Below are 23006 nucleotides of genomic sequence, written 5' to 3' on the forward strand. Positions count from 1 at the left end.
CTTTAAAACATTTTTTTTCACTTTTTTTTTTTTTTCTTCAAAGATCTTCTCTTACCTGGTGTCATGTTCTGGAACACCAAAGAATGTGCTGTTCTTTCCTAAGTGACTCTCTTGAGCATAAACATTGTGCAATTGCAACAAATATTTATGAAAAAGCCAGATTTTTTAAAAAATGAGGAGAATTTTTAAGTTCACAACTATTTGTTCTTTCTTAATGAGTAAAAAAAAAAAAAGCAAGCTTTTTTTTTTTCTCCCCTCCAATAGCTTGATGAAAAATGTTTGACTGTGAAAGTAGGTTTGCAACAAAAATAAAAGACTTCAAAGAGTTTCTCTGGCTTGCGGTGATAAGAGCCTAGAGGAGATGAAGTGAGGAAAAGAATTTGGCTGTGTTCAGAAGTTTAGCATGTGTCACATGTTGCCTTTGAATGAAGATGGGTCCCCTTCTCTGTTTGTGTTTACAGCAGTTGGGAAGCCCTTCAGTGTGTGGTGCCCTCTTTAACGTACACTCATCACCCTGCTCACATCTTTTCTGGAGCAGCTGGCTCCTGTCATTTCTGATGAAAGTCATTCTCCTACCTGCAGCTCAGGATTTGGAAATGTTGTTGTTGGAGCTGCTTCTTTAGCAGATCTTGAAAATGCTTATTCGATTTCATTCTTTTGGCCAGATTGTTGCATACTGAAAGTTTATACCTGAAAAAGGAAATTGCCTGTGTGAACTGTCTCTTTATAGTAATCAACCAGTTCTTGGGAGAGAATCTCAGCATCTGGGTAGGGTAATAGAGTATGGGTTCTTACAGCTTGCCTGAACTTCAGGCCCTGGGTTGACATGGAGCTTGGAGATTACTTCTAACCGTATCAGAAACACCAGACTGGGGCGGGAATAGAGGTGGGTGAGGCCTGAGGGGTACTGGCAGGTGGAAAGAATGTTCAGTTCACTTCCAACTTCCATAGCTCTAGCTAGATGGTGATGGTCACAGTGATAATAACATCAGTTAATTTTTCATCTATTAAAATCTTAATAGCTGGTATAAGCCTTTTATGTGCCTTACCACCTTATTTGAGCCCAGTTATTACTCTCATTTGACAACCTGTCAGCCTTAATTTTCATAATTTGCTTGCAGATGGCAAAATGTGCATCAGCTTGAAATGAGAATTCAAACACAGTGCTTTCCGACTCCAGACCTTTAGTACTCAACCATCATACCCTCCCTGCTCCCTTCCTTGCTTGGGAACTCAAACCACATTGCATCAACCACAAGTACTCCAATATTTTGTGTACCAGTTGTAGCTTGGGCTTAATTAGATTAGCTAAAGATTGCTGTGATATGGGCGAGCTTTGTACTGTAGTCACTTGAGGGTTTGTAATGTTGATTGTGCTACTGAATGCTTTTGTTCTCTTACTGTTCTATAGTGTGGTCTTTGAAATGTGCTAGGGGCCTTTAGTAATCTCTAGGAGATGTTTGGGTATCATTCCACAACACATAGACAGATACCAAGCTGCCTGTCCTCAGTTGTGAGCTTCTGTGACTGAATACATGAAGGTGTTAAGATGATCCCAGATCACAGGCACAATGGCATACAGTGAAAGCACTCCCTCTCAATCTACCTTCCCAAAAATAGCCATTGATTTTTTTTTTTTTTTTTCCTCCAAAGACTGTTGTATGCTGGGGACATTTAAGCATAGTTAAGATGCCACACCTGTGCCCCAGGGAACTTAAAATCTCTGAAAGGACATGACATAAGCATATAACTTTTCACCCATAGAGATTTTTGTAACTTTTATCCAGACAAAGCATGACAATGAGATCTAAGACACTTAGACCGTCAGTCTGTACTCTGGACAAGATAGCAGGGAAGGTTTCCTGGGAGAGATGGGCCTTGAGATAGGCCCTGTGGGCCAGGTTGGATTTGTATAGATAGAAAGCCGCAGTCCTTTCCCTGGGGGCCAACAGTTGAGTAGGACTTTAAAGGCAGGCATGATTAAGTTGGGGTATAGTGAGCTCATTAGAATATTTCAATAGGCTAATACGGGAGATGATATTGCAAAGAAGTTAGGGACAGAGCGCGGAGGGCCTTCAATGACACTTCAGTTTTGATTTGGGTTCTGTTACCCCGTCTTCAAGTTTCAGCTTCTTATTTTGTGAAGTGAGAGGATTTCATTAGTAGAGGTCTTTACGGCAATTTTCATGTCTAATATGGAAAAAAGCCATCAATTTTCTGAATCTGTTTTATCCTGATGTAATGATGGGCATTGAAACTATTGAGAGAGAACAACATAGCAATATTAATACCTAATGTTGACTGAGCCAGTCTGGATTAGGCCATTTAATTGAAAAACAATTTTTTTATTTTTTATTTATTTATTTATTTATTTATTTTTTTTTTTCAACGTTTATTTATTTTTGGGACAGAGAGAGACAGAGCATGAACGGGGGAGGGGCAGAGAGAGAGGGAGACACAGAATCGGAAACAGGCTCCAGGCTCTGAGCCATCAGCCCAGAGCCCGACGCGGGGCTCGAACTCACGGACCGCGAGATTGTGACCTGGCTGAAGTCGGACGCTTAACCGACTGCGCCACCCAGGCGCCCCTGAAAAACAATTTTTTTAAATGTTTATTTATTTTTGATAGAGACAGAACACAAGCAGGGGAGGGGCAGAGAGAGGGAGACACAGAATCTGAAGCAGGCTCCAGGCTCTTTGTCAGCACCAAAGCCTGACGGGGGCTTGAATTCAGGACCCATGAGATCATCACCTGAGTTGAAGTCAGCCTCTTAACCCATTGAGCCACCCTAGGCGCCCCTAGGCCATTTAATTTTGATGAATCTATGAATGGGATGCTGTTATCCTCATTTTACAGATGAGCACTGACATGAAAGTCTTAAGTGACCAAAATCACAAAGGTAGTAAGTAGTAGAATTTAAGCTTTTTAAATGTGGGGCTTTAAAATAGTTTTCCTGGCAGTAATTGAGACAGTATTTTGGTACAATTGATATAATATTTGGTAGTGAGAAATTATGTCCGGGACTTTGGATATGGTACCTTGTTGGTTTGCAGTGTATAGCAAGGAGGACTTAAAGTGATTGGAAGAGATGGGATTAGTTTGAGAGCAATTTCTAAGAAGAAATCATGAGGACTAGAATGATATTAAATGGGGCTGGAGGTAGGGGGGGAGTTGAAATAAAGTCAGTGTTCTAGCCTAGGGGTTTCCGAGACTCAGCACATCATGAACAGAAACAGTGACATCAGGAAGGCAAGCTGAGTATTTAGGTGAAAATGAGAAATTTGGCTTAGATATTTTAGGGGTGCAGAGAGGGGACAACACATTATTCTAGACAGAGAACTGATATGTTTAAGTTTCAGTTTGAGGGAAGTGCCTCTTTTTTTTTTTAACCTATATTTACTATTTGCCCATTATGTGCAAATACTTGGCTGAAACACAGACACGTGTTAAAAGTGTCCAAAGTCTCAGAAATGATAAAAATTTTGAAACGATTAGAAAATTCTAATGTGGTTGACATTAAAATAGAAAGTCTGATCAGTTAAAAGGTCTTCAGGCATATGAAACACAGATTGCCTCCTCAAATACTTTGTAAGTTATGTTTAATATTTGCACGTGTGTACAGACTATACAACTATCACACACACACACACACACACACACACACACACACACACGCACACACACACACACGCATACACACCCCAGAATGTGTCTTTTTCATTCAGCACAAAGAGGAAGAAGGCATCAGGTTAAACTCTCAAATGAGGAATTTAGAGAATTAATTTTCTGACAAGAAGAATTGTTAGTGTTACGATTAGTCATCCAGTGAAGACGTGACAACACTTTTTCTTAAAGGTAGTTAGAGTTTCTGAGGAGATCCCGAATGTAAACATACCCCTCTTACTGGCTTGAGGGAACAGGTTAGAAATAGCAAATACAAAGATATAGTAAAAATATCTTTTGCAAATAAGGCTGGGGGAACAGGGGGCTCTCACTTTGATAGGAAGTGTGCTCCCTGGGTGGGGTGTGTCAGACCCCCTGGGCTAGGGTAGGGCTCACCCCTGCTGAGGTGGAAGACAATGTGTCTCCTGTCAGGATCCTTACCCAGAAGAAGAACGAGGAGGGAGTCTCTGAGCTTTGCAAACTTCTTATTTTCCGAGACCTATCAATCATATACATCACTCTTCTTCATGAGGCAGGAAGTGGGGTGGGGGAGTTGGGGTGAGGGGGTGGGGTAGGGGCGTGGGTGGGGAGAAGGGTGAGGCAAGGGATGGAGAGGCCCAGAAGAGTCAGAGAATGATCTCTCTTCACAGAGAACAGGAGCAGGTTAAAGGCATTCCACCTCTAACTTAAAAAAAAAAAAATCAATCTACTTGAGATGCCTTTATTGTAAGAAAGAGGCAAAGATGAGATGATTTTCAAGGTCTTTATTTTTTTTTCCTTTTTTTTTTGACCTGAAGAGATATTCTGTGAATATCTAAAGGGATTGCAGAGTAGGACTGATTTCCTGCTGCTTGCTTCTAAGTCTGAAGGTCTCTGTGTCTGCACTCCAGGAGGTCGGTTTTAATGGTTAGATCTACTTTTTGGTCCTTAGTAGGTTAAATATAAGACCTAGATACTATGAAATGTTTGATTTACTGGTCAGCAAGAGTTGTGAGAAATAGATACAACGTGTGCAAGCAAAATTCTGGCTACAGAAGTATATGACAACTTGTGTAGTTGGCTGTCTTTGCTTGGTGGTAAATTACTATTTGGGGAAAAGATGAAAGATGGTACATTCTAATTTTAGGTACACCCTCAGGCTCAAACTTGGCTCTCATTCATTCATTCACAGGTATTTATTGAGTGACCTCAGGCTCTGTTTTAGGCACTGGAGAGCAATAGTAAAGAGAACAGGTAAAAATCTGTACCCTCCTGAAGCTTATATGTTAGTGGGAGAAACAATGAATAAGTAAACATGAAAACAAGTATAGGATGTCAGATACTGACAAGTTTTGTGAAGAAAAGTAAAATGGCTAAGGGGATAGACAGGACACACCTTACTGAGAGGGCCACATTAAAGCAAAAACCTGAAGGAACGGACAGGTGAGTCATTCAGGTCACCTCGGGAGGAGATCCCAGGGGAAAGTAAGCACAGTGAGTAACCTTGAGATGTGAGAATTCTCAGTGTCAGGCTGTGGGACAGAGTAAAACCCATTTTACTTTGGGCTGGATTTTGAGAAGAGTGCCTTGTCTTGCCACTTCAATGACTCTAGCTCTATTTTGAGGATAATTTATAAAGGGGAGGAGGAGTGGAAGCAAGGAGAACAGGTATGCGGCACATTCAGAACTGAGACCACTGGCTTGGACTGGGGTGGTAGCAGGGGTGGTGGTGAGCTATGGTCAGTGTTTGGAGATATCTTGAAGGCTGAGTCATTAGAATTTGTTGAAAGATTTGTTTTGTGAGGTGATAAGAGCTAAGGATAGTTTAGTCAAGTTTTTGTTCTGAGTAGCTGGGAGGATAGAGTTGCCAATTATTGATTTGGGAGGAGAGACATAGGAAGTTTACTTTTGGAAATATTAAGTTGAGATGCTTAGGGAATGTCTACATGGAGAGGATCCATAGGCAATGGAGTTGACAACAGAGGGGCCCATGGATGAAGCCGGAGCTGGAGATGAAGGATTGTGAAGGCACCCTCAAACCCATGGGATGGGATGAATTCACCATGCACGGGAGGGTAGATGCAGAAGAGAGGATCCATGGACCAGGTCCTGCAGCACTGTGGTGTTAAGCCAGTCATGGAGGATGGAGGGGAGACCACTGAGGAAAGAGGAGAGCCAGAAGATGTCCTGGAAGCTAAAGAAAGAACATACTTCAAGAAGGAAAGAGAGATGAGCTGGGTCAGAATCTGCTGATACGGCAAGTAAGGAGATAGAGTCTTGGCCATTGGTTTCAGCAAGATGGGGTCGCTAGTGACCTCTAGAGCCTAATTGGGTCAGGCTTAAGGAAGAGCAGGAATGGGAAGACAGGACTTGGAGACATCTGTTGTAGTCAGTCATTTCAAGTGTTTTGCTATGAAGGGTAGTGAAGTGATGGGGTATCAGCTAGAGAGGACTGTGGCGTCAAGAGGGTTTTTATTAAAGATGGGAGATAGGATAGCAGCTTACTAGTTTGATGGTGGGAATGATCTAGTGAAGTGGGGAAACTGATGAGGAAAGAAGAGAGGACAGTTGCAGAAATTGTTTTTGCAAAGGCCAGAGGGACTAGGATATGGTGCACAACTGGAGGATTTGCTCCTGGGTAAGATCACAGACAGCTCATCCACAGCACCTGGAGGGAGGTGGACCATGTGTGTTAGACACCAGGTGGTTGGGGAAGGTTCACTGCATCTGAGTGCTGCTTGGGTACCTAGTGACCACAGTGTGGCTTTATAGTGGCTCTGCCCATTTGTGCTTGTAGAATTTATGGCCCACGAAAACCTTTACATACCTATTGCTGTGGCCCTTAGCCATCTCTGCTGACAGTTGTATAGTTTCACATTTTAAAATTGCACATGGGCAATATTTTAATGCTTAGCCGACTTACATTTAACAGTAGCTAATATGTATTGCATCTTCTGCATAATCGCATAATCTCATTTAAACCTCTTTCTAAGTCTGTGAAGTTGGAACTATTACTAGCCTCCAGGTAACAAACACCTGAGGACCCTGAGCCTAAGAGAAAGCAAAGTTCTTTGTTTTGACTTAACTTGCTTCCCGACAGTGTGGTTCCTTCCTTAACCATAGGCTGTGCTGCTTTGTGGAAGTATTTGGACCTATGAAGTGTGTCATTTCTAATTATAGTAAATTGACACTGGATGTAATTTAATTTGCTTGTGTAATTATAATCTGAGATTAAAATACTTTTGATAGCTCTGAGCTTTCCTCACCCCCCGCCCCCTTTTTTCTCCCAAAGACGGAGGATTTGAGAGCCTTTTACAGAAATGTTTGAAGCTACGCTGGAGGAAAAATTGGTTGGCTGGCTGCGAGTAGACAAGACGTTGTCATTCGTGTGGTGGGTTTCCTTTATAAGTCAGATCTTAAATTAGAAATCAGCAGCAAGATGTTCCATCTATTCTGAAGTGAGTAAGAGCACAGGAGCATGGTCTTCAGTCAGAATGATCATAATTGAAATTTTCCTTCGGCTTCTTGCTTGCTACGTGTCAAGCCTTCCGGGCTTGCTTTCTCATTTGTAACCCAGGGATAATAACATCTACCTACTGTGATTGTTGTGAGAATGAGGGATGGGAGAGTCTTGAGCATAAAGCTCAGTGCCCAGTATTTATCCTGCCAATGAAGGCAGGTAGCCTGGTAGCTCCTTTGTCAGTTCTGCCAGCTACTGTCCAGGGGGATGGTGGCCTGAGGGTTTACTGAGTGCATCTTTTCCCTTGGTTACCTTACTTCCCAACTGGAGGATTACCCATGGCAGGTTTAATTTCAGCAGTGTGTCTTATGTATGCATGTTTGGAATGATTTGTCACTTAGCATCAGAGAAGACAAGGCTCTAAAGAAATAGGCCGTCTTTATTTTGAATAAAAATGCAGAGCATACTGTCTGACACTGGAAAAATGGAACTGTCCCAGAGAGTCTGGGATGCATGGTTTGCCGTAAGCCTGCGGCTCTGTGTGTCCTCGTGGGTGTGGAGGAGTCTCCTTGAATTCTCCCTAAATTTTCTAGTGGTCCGGTCACTTAATCCAGGCATCAGTATATTGTCTAGACTTTGGTTGTGTGAATTCCCTTCAGTGGAGATGGGAAATCTCCTTCCCTTGAAAGAGTAAACACATGGTTAGAGAACGAGTTATAACTGGGATTACTTGTGCAGCCAGACACCCCTGGGCCTTGGGTAGTTTGTCTTGTGAGTTGGAGTGTCGCAGCACAGACAAAGCAAAGGCTCTCTGGTGACCTGCATCACTAACTTAATACATGTTAAACAGATCCTACCGACAGGAGACCCTGGCATGTACAAAATCTTGTATTAGATGACATTGGAATTAGCAAGCTGAATGGGGAAGTTTCTCGTCCTTAAGGAATTGAAACTTAAATTTGGGACAGGCTTTGTCAGTCCCCATCCAAGAGCCTGATTCATCGCTTACTGTGGAAACTGTCCCCTCCATCACTCTGCTCCTGTGATGCTTGAGTCTATTCCATAAAATTTAGAGTTCTTTCTATAAACCAGAAGTGACAAAAGTATTCCCCATGGATTTGGCTGTAAGAGAGGCCACATCTTTGGGTCTGTGCTTACGCTGATGCCTCGTGCAAGTCTTCGGCTGTGATAGAGCCTACGAAACAGGGATCGTGTGCTGTCGCTGCCAGTATTGGAGTCGGCCTTCACTTTACTCTGTGATATGACAGTCCTCACTCCTCTGCCTAGTAAATATTTACAGCAGGGTCATTTGATCTGTGCACTTGATAAAGAAGGATATTTTGTTTAAATACATTGGTCACTATAAATGGCATAATGATAACAAACATGCACTCAAAGAATTTCCAAGTTGCAAAATACCTTCATTTGTCTTCTGGTATTTTATACATTGTTTGAAGTATTTCAAATGCAGGAAAACAATGAAAATATTCTGTAAGGATACTTTCAGATCATAGGTTGTAGGTTCAGTTATGAGGCATTACACTTTCATTTATTGGATGACATACACGCAATTCCTCTAGGAGAGAAGTATTTGTGGATCATACCATTTTTTTCAGGGTACTTTTACACACTGCAAGACTGGTCTTAGGCTAGAATCATGAAGGTGGGGAGCTTTTTAACTTCTGTTATCTGATTTTGCTTGCCTTCTTTTCTCGAAAATCTTTGTCCTCCTCATTTTCTCTTCCAGTATCCATGGTCTTTTGCTTCAGAATCATTTCTAGTAAGGGATAAGTGGTTTATTCAGTGTGCTATCTTTCTCAAGGATGTTTTCATTTTAGCAGACATAACACATTTGGCTAAACTAGGACAATTAATTGTGAAATTAAGCTTAATATGTAGGTGGTCACTTATGCTGTAAGTAAGGTAGGCCCCAAATACACATCCATATTAAAATGAGTATTGGAGCACCTGGGTGGCTCAGTCAGTTAAACCTCCGACTTCAGCTCAGGTCATGATCTCACAGTTCGTGAATTCAAGCCCCGCATCAGGCTGTATGCTGACAGCTCAGAGCCTGGATCTTGCTTTGGATTCTGAGTCTCCCTCTCACTCTATCCCTCCCCCGCTAGTGCTCTGTCTCTCTCTCTTTCTCTCAAAAATAAATAAGCGTTAAAAAAATTAAAAAACAAAAACAAAAACAAAAAACAAGTATCTGTCCCACATAAGGAATATGGTGCAAAATGACAATGCCATTTGCTCTTAACTAACCCGCATCTCCGTATTCAATTTATAGATTATGATTTCTACTTTTTTTACCCATTCTTCTCATTTTCTAAAAATGTTCTGTGATTTATGGAGCACAACTCAAATGTAGCAGAATGAGTGTATGGGCTTTGGATATAACTTGGATTCATATCTGTGCTTCACAGTTGCTTGACCTTGGACACATACTTCCTGAATCTCAGTTTCCTCACCTGTGAAGTGTGATTGTTAGGGTTGTTATGATGGAAAAAATATGTGTAAACGACAGCACCATAAACTACAGTGTATAAAGTATAGGCCTATGGTAAATGCAACATAAGGTTGCTATTTTAATCAGTAATACTTCTAGGAGTCTTAAAGGGAAAAAATAAAACAATCAAAAAATTTCCTCTACATTTAATAACAAGTTTGTTAAACATTTGTAGCAGGTGTCAGTTGTGCCTGTAATAAATTAATTGGGAGCATGTCTTGATTATAAGCAAGCCAGATATAGTTTATGGAAACTTATTATATCCTCAAACATGTAATGTGATATGAATATTCACATTGTAATACATTTTTTAAAATAAAATGATTCATTGAACACAGAGTTACAGAAATATATTTGAGAAATGATTTAAGTTCCCAAAATTTCATACTTAGGAGATGGTTCGGGAACATATATATTTTGCAAGTTGAGGTACAGTCTTGTGAGGTGGGCACTTTATGCCTATGTTTTGTCCTCCTGTGTTCTCTTGTTGCACAGGCTTCTACAATTCTATTTTTCACCCTACAGATTTACCAAAATTAAAGAGACAGAGAGAGTATGAGCTGGTGACTCCAGTCAGCACAGATTTTGAAGGACACTATCTCTCCCATATTCTTTCTGCAAATCACAAAAAGAGGTCAACGAGGGACGTGTCTTCCAACTCTGAGCAATTGTTCTTTAACATCACAGCATTTGGAAGAGACTTTCATCTGCGACTAAAGCGCAACACTCAGCTGGTAGCTCCTGGGGCTGTTGTGGAATGGCATGAGACCTCTCTGGTGCCTGGGAATATAACCAACCCCAATAATGATCATCAAGCAGGAAATTCTTCAGAAAGAATCTGGAAAACAGAGCCTTTGCAGACTAACTGTGCTTATGTTGGTGACATCATGGACATTCCAGGAACCTCTGTTGCCATTAGCAACTGTGATGGTCTGGTAAGACTTATTCCCTTTTGTGCGTGTGTGTTTGCAGGTGTTAGGGAGTGCAGCATGGTTTCAGGGTGGCTTAGTAGGTAGAGGTAGAAAGGAAGTCTTATTGTTATATTTTAAGTTCAGGAAGAAGCATTAGAAAGCATCTTACTGTCAAAGATGTGTACGTTGGCTTAATTTTGACATGAAGACAACATTATTCCAAGAAACAAAAGATAACCTGTTTTTATGGTTTTTTTTTTTTTTTTTTTTTGCTTATATTTTCACTTGTGTTACTTTTGGGAATTTTATTTCCTTATTTCTTTCAAAGCATTATGAAAATTTTCTAAAGAAATGTAGATTCCTCCAAAATGATAGTATTTCACTTCTTATGTGGAAACTTTGGATATCTTCTTAAAGAAAGTATTTTGAATGCATTCTTTCACTTCCCCACAGAATGCTAAAATGGGAAATGAGCAGATACTTTGTCAGAATTTGTTCAAATAGCATTACTTTACAAACATGAGATGTAGTTCTTTCTGCATTGCGGCTTTGAATCAGTTTTTTCTTTATTTTCAACTAAAATACCCATATATTACCCTTCAGTTTTGTTGTTGAGGCCAGTAGTAACTGACCCTTCTTTACATACCCCACAGATGTGAAATATTTTTATTTGTTTTGTATCTCCAGATGCCATTTGAAAAGTGTGTCAGTGTTTATGCCTCTTCCATCCACAGTTGACTCCAAGTCTTTGTTCAAAAAAGCAACCATTTTTCTATCTATGGTGGCCAGGCTGCTGTTTCTTGGGAGTTCAGAGCTATTCCCTTTGTTTTGTCACTCTTCTGGGAGTTCTCAAAATATTCCTTATGTTCCTGCTTGTGATTATTCTACCTTGGCTGGTCTTGCAACAATACCATTAATTTTTTGCTATTGTTGTTTGTTCTATGCATAGGCCCAACCCAGAGGAGTTATGATACATATGTTTTATCAAATGCTAGTCAGGTCATTGTTTTAGGCTTTTTTTCTACAGTCTTGTACTGCCTCCTGATGTTCTGTAGGCTTTTAAAAGCCCACACAGAAAACTGAATAGAACAGGTCCATGTTTTCAAGTTGGATTCCATTAGGTTAGGATCTATATATATATATGCTCACATTTGGTGCTAGGTGGTATTCTGGGGTCTGAAGGCATAAGGAATCTCTCAAATTCTTCTCATTCTACACAAAGGTTGAATAGATGGGAATTATGAAGTCACTGACTGGGAAATAAAGAAATACTTTCTAGAGGACTAAGTTTAAAGTAATTCATTGAGAGAGCTTGATTCAGTACTACTAAGATATAAAAGAAAATAAATTATATAAAAGGTACTGTTTTATAATACTTGTAAGTAAAATATATTGAGTGTAAAACTTAATTCAGTGTTATTTTTTAGTTTTCTAGCATAAAAAAGTGTGTACTTTTTATTTTCCTAGTTAAGATTTGAGATGTGGGATATTAGCTTGAAAATCAGTTTAAGGAAGGTAAAAAGGCAAAGAAAGCATTTTTAAACCTGACCGAGAAATCAGTATTTTTCTTACTGTACAAGTCAAATGATCTAATCACAGAGACAGAATCTGGGGCAATAACACATTGTTATAAGGAAGAGGAAAATATAGAGTAGGAATGAATGTTAATTATTAGGAATCTTTAATTTCTCACTTTTAAGATACAGTGTAAACATGTATACATGGATGTTGAGTGCGTGTCTGTACTACATTGCAAGTATTCATTTGTTCCATTATTTGACCCATCAGTTAATTAATTAAATAATGTTTGTGGGAGCCAGTAATGGACTGAGTGCTATTCTAGGCACTGTGAAATGGTGAAAGGAATAATGGTTACCATCCTACAGCTCAAAGACGTCAAATTTGCCATAGAATTTAAGTGTCAAAATATTTGGCATATGTATGTAGAGTAGCGTCGTGTTTAACTTGAAAAATTGTAGTTAAGGGAAATATCTTCTGGAGAGAGTTTATGGATAGGACAGAGTTTTGAGCCAGAGATAAGTGGCTCAGACCTTCAGCTTGATCCAGGAAAAGGGTGGGTCTGGCCTGCAGAGAAGGCAGTGCTGACGATGTGGGTATGTGACATGAGGCCTTTTCTAGAGTTTCCAGCTCAGAGTAGCCATGTGCCAGGAGGAGGAGTGAAGATGAGGGCAGGAAGAGCAGTGAGCAGGGTCACGGAGAGCACATCACCAGACTGGTGGGATAACACCAGGACCACTTTGTTGAGCTGGGGACAAATTCAAAGAATTGCAGGATTGCATTGGATGGGATAAGCCCTTAGCTGAGATGAAGTAGGAAGTTTAATTGAAGGGAATGTAAATAAACTTGGCTGATTCCTGAGCCCATTTTCCCCTTTAACTGGCAAGGAAGGGATTTAAGCTTGACATTTCTTGACCTTAGAAAGGGAAGCTGGGATACTGAGATAACATAGATGCCTGAGGATTAACCTGATGGGCTATGAAGCCATTGCCCTGGGAGGCTCTGACTTTTTAAAAGTATTTTTTTTAAAGTTTATTATTTTCAGAGAGAGACAGAGTGTGTGGGGGGGAGGGGAAGAGAGAGAGGGAGACAGAATCCAAAGCGGGTTCCAGGCTCTGAGCTGACAGCACAGAGCCCAACATGGGGCTTGAACCCACGAACTGTGAGATCATGACCTGAGCCAAAGTCAGACGCTTAACTGACTGAGCCACCCAGGTACCCCTGGGAGGCTCTGATTATAATCGACCAATGGATAAATCCCAGCCCAGCAAGTATATAGTTAAGTCTCTACTGAAGCTCTACCTGGACTAGAAGTGTAATCCTTTTGGTTATGTTGATTTTAGATGGCATTCCAGTGATCTGATTTTCTACATGTGTCCTTTCAAGCTGTTGCCTATAAGAAACAGCCATAGGTATTTATTTTTCACTAAGATTGGGGGCTCTATAGCAAGGCCTTCTGAGTGAAACGCCTTACATCTCTTTTCTCTTATGTAACCTGTGGCATGCTATGTGAGTTTGAAATGGGCCTCACTCTCAGAATTAGTTTGTAGTAAAGAATGCTTTAATTTAATTTAAAAACCAATGGTCCTCAAAGTGTGTCTACAGACTCAGGCTTGTGAAAAGAGAAATACCAAAAGTGAGACTATATATATAGAAACTCTTATACCAATTTGACAATTATTGTATTTGCATTGGGCCTGATAATAAAATAAAAATGGGGCTTGTGTTTTGCGTTTTATCATTTAATTTTTCTAGTAATTAATTTTTGTTGTATTTTACAAAATAGTCCAAGACCAATTGGGAGAAAGAAAATGGTTTCTTCACCACAGATAGTTTACACAGCAAGCAATGACACTTAGGTGTTTTTACTCCTCTGGACATCAGATACTTGACTGAAATAGTAAGGTATAGTCTACCTATCCCAGGTAACTATATGAAATGATCACAGGAAAGGTACTTTAATATAGGTGTTATTTAAGAGGACAGAAAAATGCCTTGAGTGACATATCCAAAGCCAATGTCTAGAATTCGATCTAGACATAGATATGCATAGTAACTAATATATTACTCTCTGGGTTTCTGAAATCAGCATCAGAGTCTTCTGCAGAAAGGAATTGACACTGGTTCTTACCCAGTGTGGCCAAGAATAATATCTGTTCCTGACTAGTGTGACCTTTTCCTGTTCTTTGCAAGATGATCAGTTATGAGTGACTACTGATTCTTTACCATTTACAGCTTTTTCCTGCTCTAGTCTATCCTACTTATAGGTAAGACCTATTGAGATGTTTAGTCATTGAATTGCCCCTGCTTTCTGATAGCATTCAATAGAGAACAAAGCCCCGCTTCTCTAGACTTCCCCCTAATTACCCAACGGAAGCCCGAGTCCTGCTAATAGGTTCTTTCTAACGCTCTCTTACTGAAATGCTCGTGGTTCCCTCTGGTGTGCATTCTCCCTCCATGCAACATGTAGTAAACCCAGCTTGTCCACTACAGATGTGCTGCTGGTGGTCTTTGGCTAGAGGGTGTTGACGTGCTTTACCTCTCTGCTTCTACATTTCTGAAATTTCACACACTTCTTAGTGGGAAGACACTTCTGGCTGAGAATCTCAGCTGAAAATAGATTTCTTTATTCCACAGAGCCCTGGCATTTATTCTGTAACACCATTAAATCTCCCCTGTGAGCAGTGGCAGCTCACAATCATATTTTGTGGTCTATAAATGTGCCAAAATAAAGGGTTGTTTGGTTAGTAGGCTTTATTTCATGTATTTCATAACATAAGGAAACTGAATTTCTCTAGACTTGCTGGAACAATATTGCTATGTTAATTCCCCTGGATTATCATCAGAGGGAACTAGTTGGGAGTGGAAGAGCTGACTGGTAATGGTTTTCCTGGGTTATCCAGCTCAGTGATTTCCTTGTGGGCTGGGCTTATGATCAAGGGAGTCTATCTAGGACAGAAGTTTTCAGCATTTCAGAAGAACATTTGGAATTCTTCCTTCAAATGAAATCACTAGGGGTTATCTAAGAAAGTAATGGGTAAAACGGATAAGCTCAGGAAAGGCCTGGTTGAAACACAGTTGGGAGATACTCTCTCCTGGTGTCTCTTCTTCCTGACTCCTCCTCACTTCCGACCACTTGGAGGCTCCCTGAGATCTCGGACAGGGATCTTCACTCTTAGGGCAGAGGGTCTTGGAAGCTTGAGGTTAACACTTTGGAAACCACAAATGGTACCCCTTTCCTGAAATATCTGATAGTCACATCTGGTTAATAATGATGGCATTTTATCTTTTGTAGACTTGGGGAATGGCCAGATGAAGCCTTTGAGGACAATTGCAAACCATTAAGAAAATAGCCTTAAGATTTTCCTGCCTTAATGGGGCTCCTGGGTGGTTCAGTCGGTCAAGTGTCTGACTTCGGCTCAGGTCATGATCTCGTGCTTCGTGGCTCTGTGTTGACAGCTCAGAGCCTGGAGCATGCTTCGGACTCTGTGTCTCCTTCTCTCTCTGCCCCTCCTCTGCTCGTGCTCTGTCTCGCTCTCTCTCAAAAATAAATAAACATTAAAAAAATTAAACAAGAAAAGATTTTCCTGCCTTAAGACTTTTGCTTTGGGATTTGGTCCCCTCAAAAACATGTTCTTGCCAGGCCTATTTCAGTAAGTCTAGCTGCAGATGCACTTTTTAAAAAGTCTATCTAAAATGTATTATGAGCCAGTGTGCCTGGGATTAAGAATATTTGACCAGTGATTGTAAATGCAGCTCAATCTAATGAAACAAATGTTTGATACTAAAAACAGATACAAGTCTCTAGTTATTTATAGTGGATTTAGAAAAGAGCGTTTTTGAGGGCTGATCTTTAGATGCTGACATTTGAACATCTGCTTTTATGAGAAGAACCTGATGGCTGAAGGCCTGTCACCTCCCTGGGAACATGTCTATGAAAGGTGTCATTTTTTTTTTTTTTTTTGTTGGGACAGGGGGAGATCTGTATGTTTATGGTTTACATGCAGATTTCAGAGACCTGAGAAGGTTGCAGGAAAAAAGGACTGAAACCTTGTTTTATCCCCGGTCACCTACACCAGGCTGTTTGAGCAATACAAGACTAGATAAAGCTCAAAGCCCCCATACTAATTTCCAGAAACAGAAGGACAAAAGCAGCAGCTGACACTGGCCCCTTTCAAAATGAAGAATGGATGGACGTTCTCAAGTTCAATTAGTCTGGGAGAACCAGTACCCCGACAGGCCTCATTGCCTCTTTCCTGAGATTTGGTTAAGCTGTGATCCTTTGGGAGCTGACAGTACTTACTTACCTTAGTTGTGTGTCCCCGCTTATGCCAGGTGTGCATGGTTGGGTACATCTCCCACTCTGCCTCCTTTCTCAGATATATAGGCAGCCAGTGTGCATATCCGGGGGAAAGAGGCAAGGTTTGGCATCGTCCTTGATCATTTTCACATTTTGTATCTGATTTGCATAAGTCGAAAATCATACATATGTCAAGTCTTTCCTGATTTTTTTGGCTCCATTTCTCCTGTGTGATTTAGTTGATCTTCTACAAAGAATATCCAAGGACGCGGGCTTGGAATAAAGTAGGAAGTGGAAAAAAAAAAAAAACATCAGAAGTGTTTTTAAATTTAAAAAATATTTCTTTGTAATAGCTTTTTGTAGTTCATCTCCATTTTTATCTCAATTTTCTATATAAATTTCACCAGTTCAGTGCTGATTATTTGCTTTACATCATTTTGATTATGATTTGTTTTTACTTTATGCCTTTCACTTTGGTGTAGTAAATTTTTAAAAAATAAAATTTAAAGATGAGTTAAAAAATCGGGGGAAAATGTAAAGATACTGCTGCAAATCTGTCTGTGGACAGACGTGGACAAACAAAATAAAAGCAGCAGCAGAGGTACTTTTTCTTTCTGCTGTCAGCTTGGGAAGTAATGCTTCTTCTTGCCAGTGTCTTGACAACCATGACTTCATTAAAACTCTAATACAGATTTTTTGAAGATAGTCAAGACATGCCTTAAACCTGTGAAAATAGTGCTGACCACATCTGAAAGTACCTTCTGCTAGTAAATCACCATAAAACAAGAACAAAAGGACATCCTGGTGTTGATATGATGCCCTTGTGCATAATCATGTTTTGAGGTCAGAGCTCTTGCTAACTAAATCCAGCCTCAAAGTTTTCAACTTTGAAGAAACTGTGTTATTCTTTTGACTTAATCTTTGCTTCCAGGAATACTGATCCCAAGTTAAAGCATTTTGAAGCACTGGGGTATGTAAAGTGCTGTACCGATTGCTGTGGTAAATAGTGAGGGAAATCAGGCATAGCCTTTGTCTCCCGAGGGCTCTGGAAATAAGATGTGCAAAAGCAGAACCGAAGTACAAGGCAGAAAGTTTTATATGTTGTAAGACTAGACCAGATGAAATGTGAGAGCTTGGATGGTGGAACAATGATTTCTGCCTGGAAGCATGTTAGAAGGCTTCTTGGAGGAAGCAATATTTGTGAAACAAGAGAATTGGAAAGGTGAGCATTTATGTTACAGTGATCCCTGATGATGGTGGGGACGGGATGGGTAGGAGGAGGAGCCTCTGAGGAACATAGGGGTCTTGTTGGAGGTCCCCCTGTGATGGCCCTAAGAACAAAGGGGAAAAGGGGAAGTTGATTTCATGAACTTTGTAACATAAAACCAATACAGAGGAGGGCCAGTAGTAATCCAAATACAGGGCCAGACGATACAAAAGGGAGAAAGAAAAAGGAGCATACATCAGTGACTGTCATTGAGATTAGCAAGTTTGCATGGGTATTCAGGATGGAAGGTGGGCAAGATTCTCGTTCCTTAATTATGTTGCTTTTCTTCATAGAAAAGTCATGAAGTCATGAGGCCTTTTTGTGTGGAGTTTAGGGAGGTTTTTTTCTTAGTCACTTTTTTTCTAGAATTTGTTCCCTAAATTTTATCCCAGAGGGTTATGAAATTTGACTTTGAAAAATCTGACTTCTCAGATCTTCGTCCAGGTTCTTCAACTTTTCAAGTTTGATCAGTGATTGTGCCATTTAGGAAGCTTCCTGCTAAGACTATTATTTTTTCCATCTGAAATGTTTTCCTCACTTTCTTATTATATTTACTCTATGTTCATATCCTCTACTTCTTTTCATTCTCCAAGGAGTGTTCCTAATGTCATTTTAGTGGTATCAGCAAAACCTTGGATTGTGAGTAACTTGTCCTGCAAGTGTTCTGCAAGGCAAGCAAACATTTCTAATAAATTTTAACTTGATGATCGAGCAGTATCTTGCAATATGAGTAGTACCTGGTCCCGAATGTTACATGATCATAACGGAGCCAATGGTTCTTGAAATTCTCTTTGATATGCGAGTGCTTTGGAATACAAGCATGTTTCTGGAACAAATTATGCTCACAAACCGAGATTTAACTGTATTTGTTTACAATGCACTACTATAAAGATAGTAAAAAAAAATTGATGGGGTGATGGGTGGCTCAGTTGGTTAAGTTTCTGACTCTTGATTTTGGCTCAGGTCATGATCTCACAATTTGTGAGTTTGAGTCCCACATCGGGCTCCTTGCTGACAGAACGGATCCTGCCTGGGATTCTTTTTCTCCCGCTTGCTCTTTCCCTTCCTTGCTCGTGGGGGGGGGGGGGCGCCGCCCCTCAAAATAAATAAATAAACAACTTTTTTTAAAAAAAAGAAAGTAAAAAATTTGAGCATAAAGAGTAATTAGATCAGCTTGACTTAAGTCTCAAAAAAGAAAACAAAAATAACTGAATAGATGCATTATATTTGATATTAAATCTCATCTTGATTCATTTATAGTATTTGTACTCTGTAGCTATATATGTGTTTGTGTGTATATAGAAATATATATATGCACAGACACACACATATAAACACATATGCACACATCTTTATGGCAAGCCATAGAAAAGGGAGAGAAAATCAGTGTTTAATAAAATACTTTGATTTAAACACCAGTGACAGAATTTGATGTTAGGTCGTAGAGTTGGTGGCAGAGCTATATTGGCATGTGGGTCTAGTGGCAACAAAGCCCATGACAGTTCTATTACCCCAAGATACCTAAATGTGCCTCTCACAATGTGGGTTGTTGACAAAAATGAACAACTTGAATTGACTTGTATGTTTTTAACACTGCTGGAATAACAACAGTGTTAATCAGAAATACAATTGAAAAACGAGGTTGTAACCTATTGTTGTTAGTCTACAGCAGTGAAATTGCAAAAAATTTTGGGATAGAAAATCTATTGTACTTTTTATTCAGGTAGTCAGACTTTGGGAATTCTTTGTCTCTAAAACAAGGGACTTTGATCACCTGGTGTTTTTTTTTAATTATTTTCAAAAGAGTTGATTAATTTTTAAGCAATACCAGACTACCCTAATGTATCAACACATTATCATTAGTCTTAGTGTGGTTTGTGTGTCCTTTGATAAACAAGTTCAAATCTTCCATAATTGTAATACATTTCTGAAAATTCTAGTTTATTGATTAAAGAAAAAGGGATATATAAGTGCACTGAGGTCTAACTTCAGAGTTAGTAATGTTAAAAAAAAAAAAAAGGACATTATATATAGCCTGATATGTTTTGAAAAGCATTATCTAGATTGTTATAGCCTACTTTTATAAAATGCTTACAAGGTGTTCGGTTTGGAGTTTTGTAGTGAAATCGATAAACACCAATGAAGAGGAACCCCAGCTAAGCTATTTAGAGTTATGATACTATGAAACAGTTCAGTTTGGAAAAATGTAACTACTATTGGTGACAGATGTCAACACGTGTGAAATGGTTGAGGGAAACGGCTCATGGCAAGAGTGGGCATGGCGTCAGGGTAGAATCAGACAGACTTAACTCCAGTTCCCGTTCCGCCACCTACCAGCCTGTGACCTTACACAAGTGATTTAACTTTTTGGAGGTGTCTTTCCTTCAGTAAAGTGGACGTCACGTCAAGGCTTTTCCAAGACTGTTAGGGCATCTTTCACACAGCCTTGTGCTTAGGAAATTGAAGATTATTACTGTCGTCCTTTTCCTTCTTTAATCAATTTAAAATTATTTGTCCTTGATGTTTTGTGATTTCATAATATTAGTAATGGTTTTAGTTCGCAAAATAAATACTGCAGGTGGCCAAGTCAGCCTGTGACCTAATTTCTGGAAAATTCCATCTTCTCTGAAGTGAATACCTTGGTGAAAATCCTGTAACGTTCACATCACCTTCTCCACCTGAAGCAGGGCTCCTTTATTATCAGCTCTTGAGAGATACTCTAACTTTTGCCCTCCTGAAGACATCTAAGGATGGGAAACTCACTACTCTCCGTCTTACTTATATGTAGCTCTGCCAGATAGAGGAAGTCCTTTCTTAGGTTCTACTTAGAAATATGAGGTAAAGACACCTTGTTCCACTTACTAGGTTTTTCAGAGTTGAGAAAGATGTAGTAAGCATCCATGATTGGCTTCCTGTTGTTATTGTTATTGTAATACTTTTGTTTTATGCAGATGACCACTCAGCTGTTTCAGTGTACCTACCATGCAGGAAACTGCTTCAGGAAAATTTCCCTTTAGTCACGTGATATAGCCCATACTCCGGCTAGAATGGAATTAACCAGGCATAAGTCATAATTTTAACATTCCTCTCATGCTTTTTGTTTTGGGAAAATATTTATATTATGAACCTCAGAGTGATACATTTTTTAGGATAGTGATAAAGAGGTCTATGGCATTAGGCGATATAAGACTGTTGTTCAGAGCCTTGCCAATCTTGTTCATTTCTTATCTGTTTTATTAGGTGATGGTGGTCAATATGCTTTCTTAATATCAATTTTTTTTCCAGTCCAGAGTATTCCTTAAAACAAAACAAAACACAGCAAAGTATATGCATTTTCTACAACTCTGTGAGGCAGTTGAGGGGAATGGAGATAAAGGTGGCATGATGGGTCTCTAGCTCCAACTATCAGAAAATTCATTTTGAAAATTCATCAGCGTAAGTGGCATTATCAAAATAGACTTTTGGGGTCCTGGTGAATTTTTGATCAGCTGATTTTAACTCCAGTTTAAAACGTAATAGATTTCTTGAAGGCCTACTTCTGTCTGGTGATGTCCCTAAAAGTGAAAGATTGTTATAGGTTGAGAAGACTGTGCTATTAGATGCTGGGGTGTCATATGAACATAGTGGGACCCGGTCTGAGCACTTGAAGCCCAAGAGAAAACGAACAACAGCACTTAGTGAGAGATTCTGCAAATGTTAGCAACCCAGACCCAGTGGGAAAAGTTTCATTTAGCATTATCTGTGAAACAGGATGCTTTTAACATAGTGATTAGAATCTTGGGCTAATACTTCCTTTAAGCTTGTGGGATACTTGATCTTGCTTTAGAGGGTGCCAATATTTTCTGCTTTCCTGCCTGGTTTTATACACTCCTTTATTTTTCATACCTGTCTCCGAGGATGGTCTTAACTGGCTGCTAGGACAAGAAAACAGACCAGAAAGAATGATGTGGATTCAGATATAATTAAGTCACTATAAGATCTCCGTCTCTGTTTGGTCAGCCACATGTCATTGTTACCTTATACTTCAACTGTGGCACCAAACCTAGACTCGTAAGATTCTGAACCATATTGGTCCTAGACTTGAACTATTGATCTAAAATTTGGGGGGAGGCCTCTTTTTATGTGCTATGCTTGGAAAAATTTTAGAAACATACGCCTCTATGAGAATGTTTTAAAATTAGGACTATATATATGGAACTACATTGTTTCTCCTTCCCGTACTTAAAAACTAGGGGTTTGAATTAGATCGGTGATTCTTTTTCTTCCAACTGTTGGACCTTATGTTTTGAAATGGTATGTAAACCAGAAAACTGTTTATTAAGTAATGAATCATTTTCCCTATGTGTTAATAATAAAAACATACAAAATTGGCTGGTCAGAATTGCCAACAAGTACAACTTACTTTCCGTGTGATCTTCGGTGATCTTTCTGATAAAAAGATAGTCATTCTTAGAACCTATAGCATTTTGTTCAGCTTTGTAACACAGTGATAGTCATTCCCAGATTTTTGTTACTGCCTCCACTGGTTCCTACAGACTCAGGGACCTAAAATTAGGGAATTATTGACCATGAACTTCCGAGATTCATTTTAGGACTGATGTTCTATGACTCTATAACTAAGTTTGTTGTGGACAGTGCATTCCAGGCCAAGGAAGAAATCAAAGCATCCTACTTGACCATTATCGTTAACAATGGTCTGGGGTAGAAACTGCATATATAAGTGTTACTTTTCCAAATGTTGAGATATGGTTGCTTTATTCTAATGCTTTTCCTATTTATTTTTTAAAATTTATATTTAATCCATTATGACTAAGTCCTGTGTTCTTGAAGGCTCCAAAGACTTCAACTATCACAACCCAAGCTATTATAGTTTTGGGAGATGTTTTCCCTTGACTTCCAATAAAATGTGGAAATAACTAGTGTAAAGAGAAATATGTATATTCATAGATACGTACATACATACACATACATCTACATATACATGTGTATATGTGTGTGTGTATCGAGAGAAATATAGTTATGTTTTTATAAAATATTAAGAGCAAAAGGGACTCTCCCTTGGATATGCTGTTAGGGAAGTACCTACAAAGTTTCTTCAACACAGGAAGGTGGTACCAGCTCTGTTGATGTCTTTCCCTGGAAGAGCTCTTCATGTGTTGCAAATGTGGAATATGCACCTCAAGTTGAGAATCCTTATTCTCCCCAAGGGGCCTCAAACCTCAGTGGGCACCGGCATCTGCTGGACAGCTTTGTTAAGACATGGATTGCTTGGTACTACCTCAGCTTCTGATTTAGCAGGTCTGTGGAGGGGTCCAAAAGTTTGCATTTCTTTTTTGTTAATGTTTGTTTTTATTTGTGTGTGTGTGTGTGTGTGTGTGTGTGTGTGTGTGTGTGTGTG

General features: G+C 39.6%; 1 protein-coding gene and 2 long non-coding RNA genes across 4 annotated transcripts in view; 1 reads left to right on the forward strand and 2 right to left on the reverse strand.

Annotated features, from left to right (window-relative positions):
* Positions 1-23006, forward strand: part of ADAMTS3 (ADAM metallopeptidase with thrombospondin type 1 motif 3) — a 278234-nt gene that overhangs the window by 12019 nt on the left and 243209 nt on the right. For both annotated transcript variants that reach the window (XM_040481522.1, XM_040481533.1), the window contains exon 3: positions 10138-10547. In XM_040481522.1, coding sequence (XP_040337456.1) covers positions 10138-10547 — 410 coding nt within the window. The remainder of the gene's footprint in view (positions 1-10137; positions 10548-23006) is intronic.
* On the reverse strand, positions 26-18314 carry LOC121034607 (uncharacterized). The gene is made up of 2 exons (XR_005792528.1): positions 16349-18314; positions 26-690 (listed from the first exon to the last, which is right to left on the reverse strand). It is a non-coding gene; the product is annotated as an uncharacterized LOC121034607 (long non-coding RNA).
* The window catches only part of LOC121034604 (uncharacterized), a 16769-nt gene continuing 14596 nt past the window's right edge, over positions 20834-23006 (reverse strand). The window contains exon 3 of the long non-coding RNA XR_005792523.1: positions 20834-20905. This is a non-coding gene — a long non-coding RNA (uncharacterized LOC121034604). The remainder of the gene's footprint in view (positions 20906-23006) is intronic.

The sequence above is a fragment of the Herpailurus yagouaroundi genome, unplaced genomic scaffold (assembly GCF_014898765.1).
Source record: "Herpailurus yagouaroundi ecotype Mexico unplaced genomic scaffold, PumYag 28, whole genome shotgun sequence".
NCBI lineage: Eukaryota > Metazoa > Chordata > Mammalia > Carnivora > Felidae > Herpailurus > Herpailurus yagouaroundi.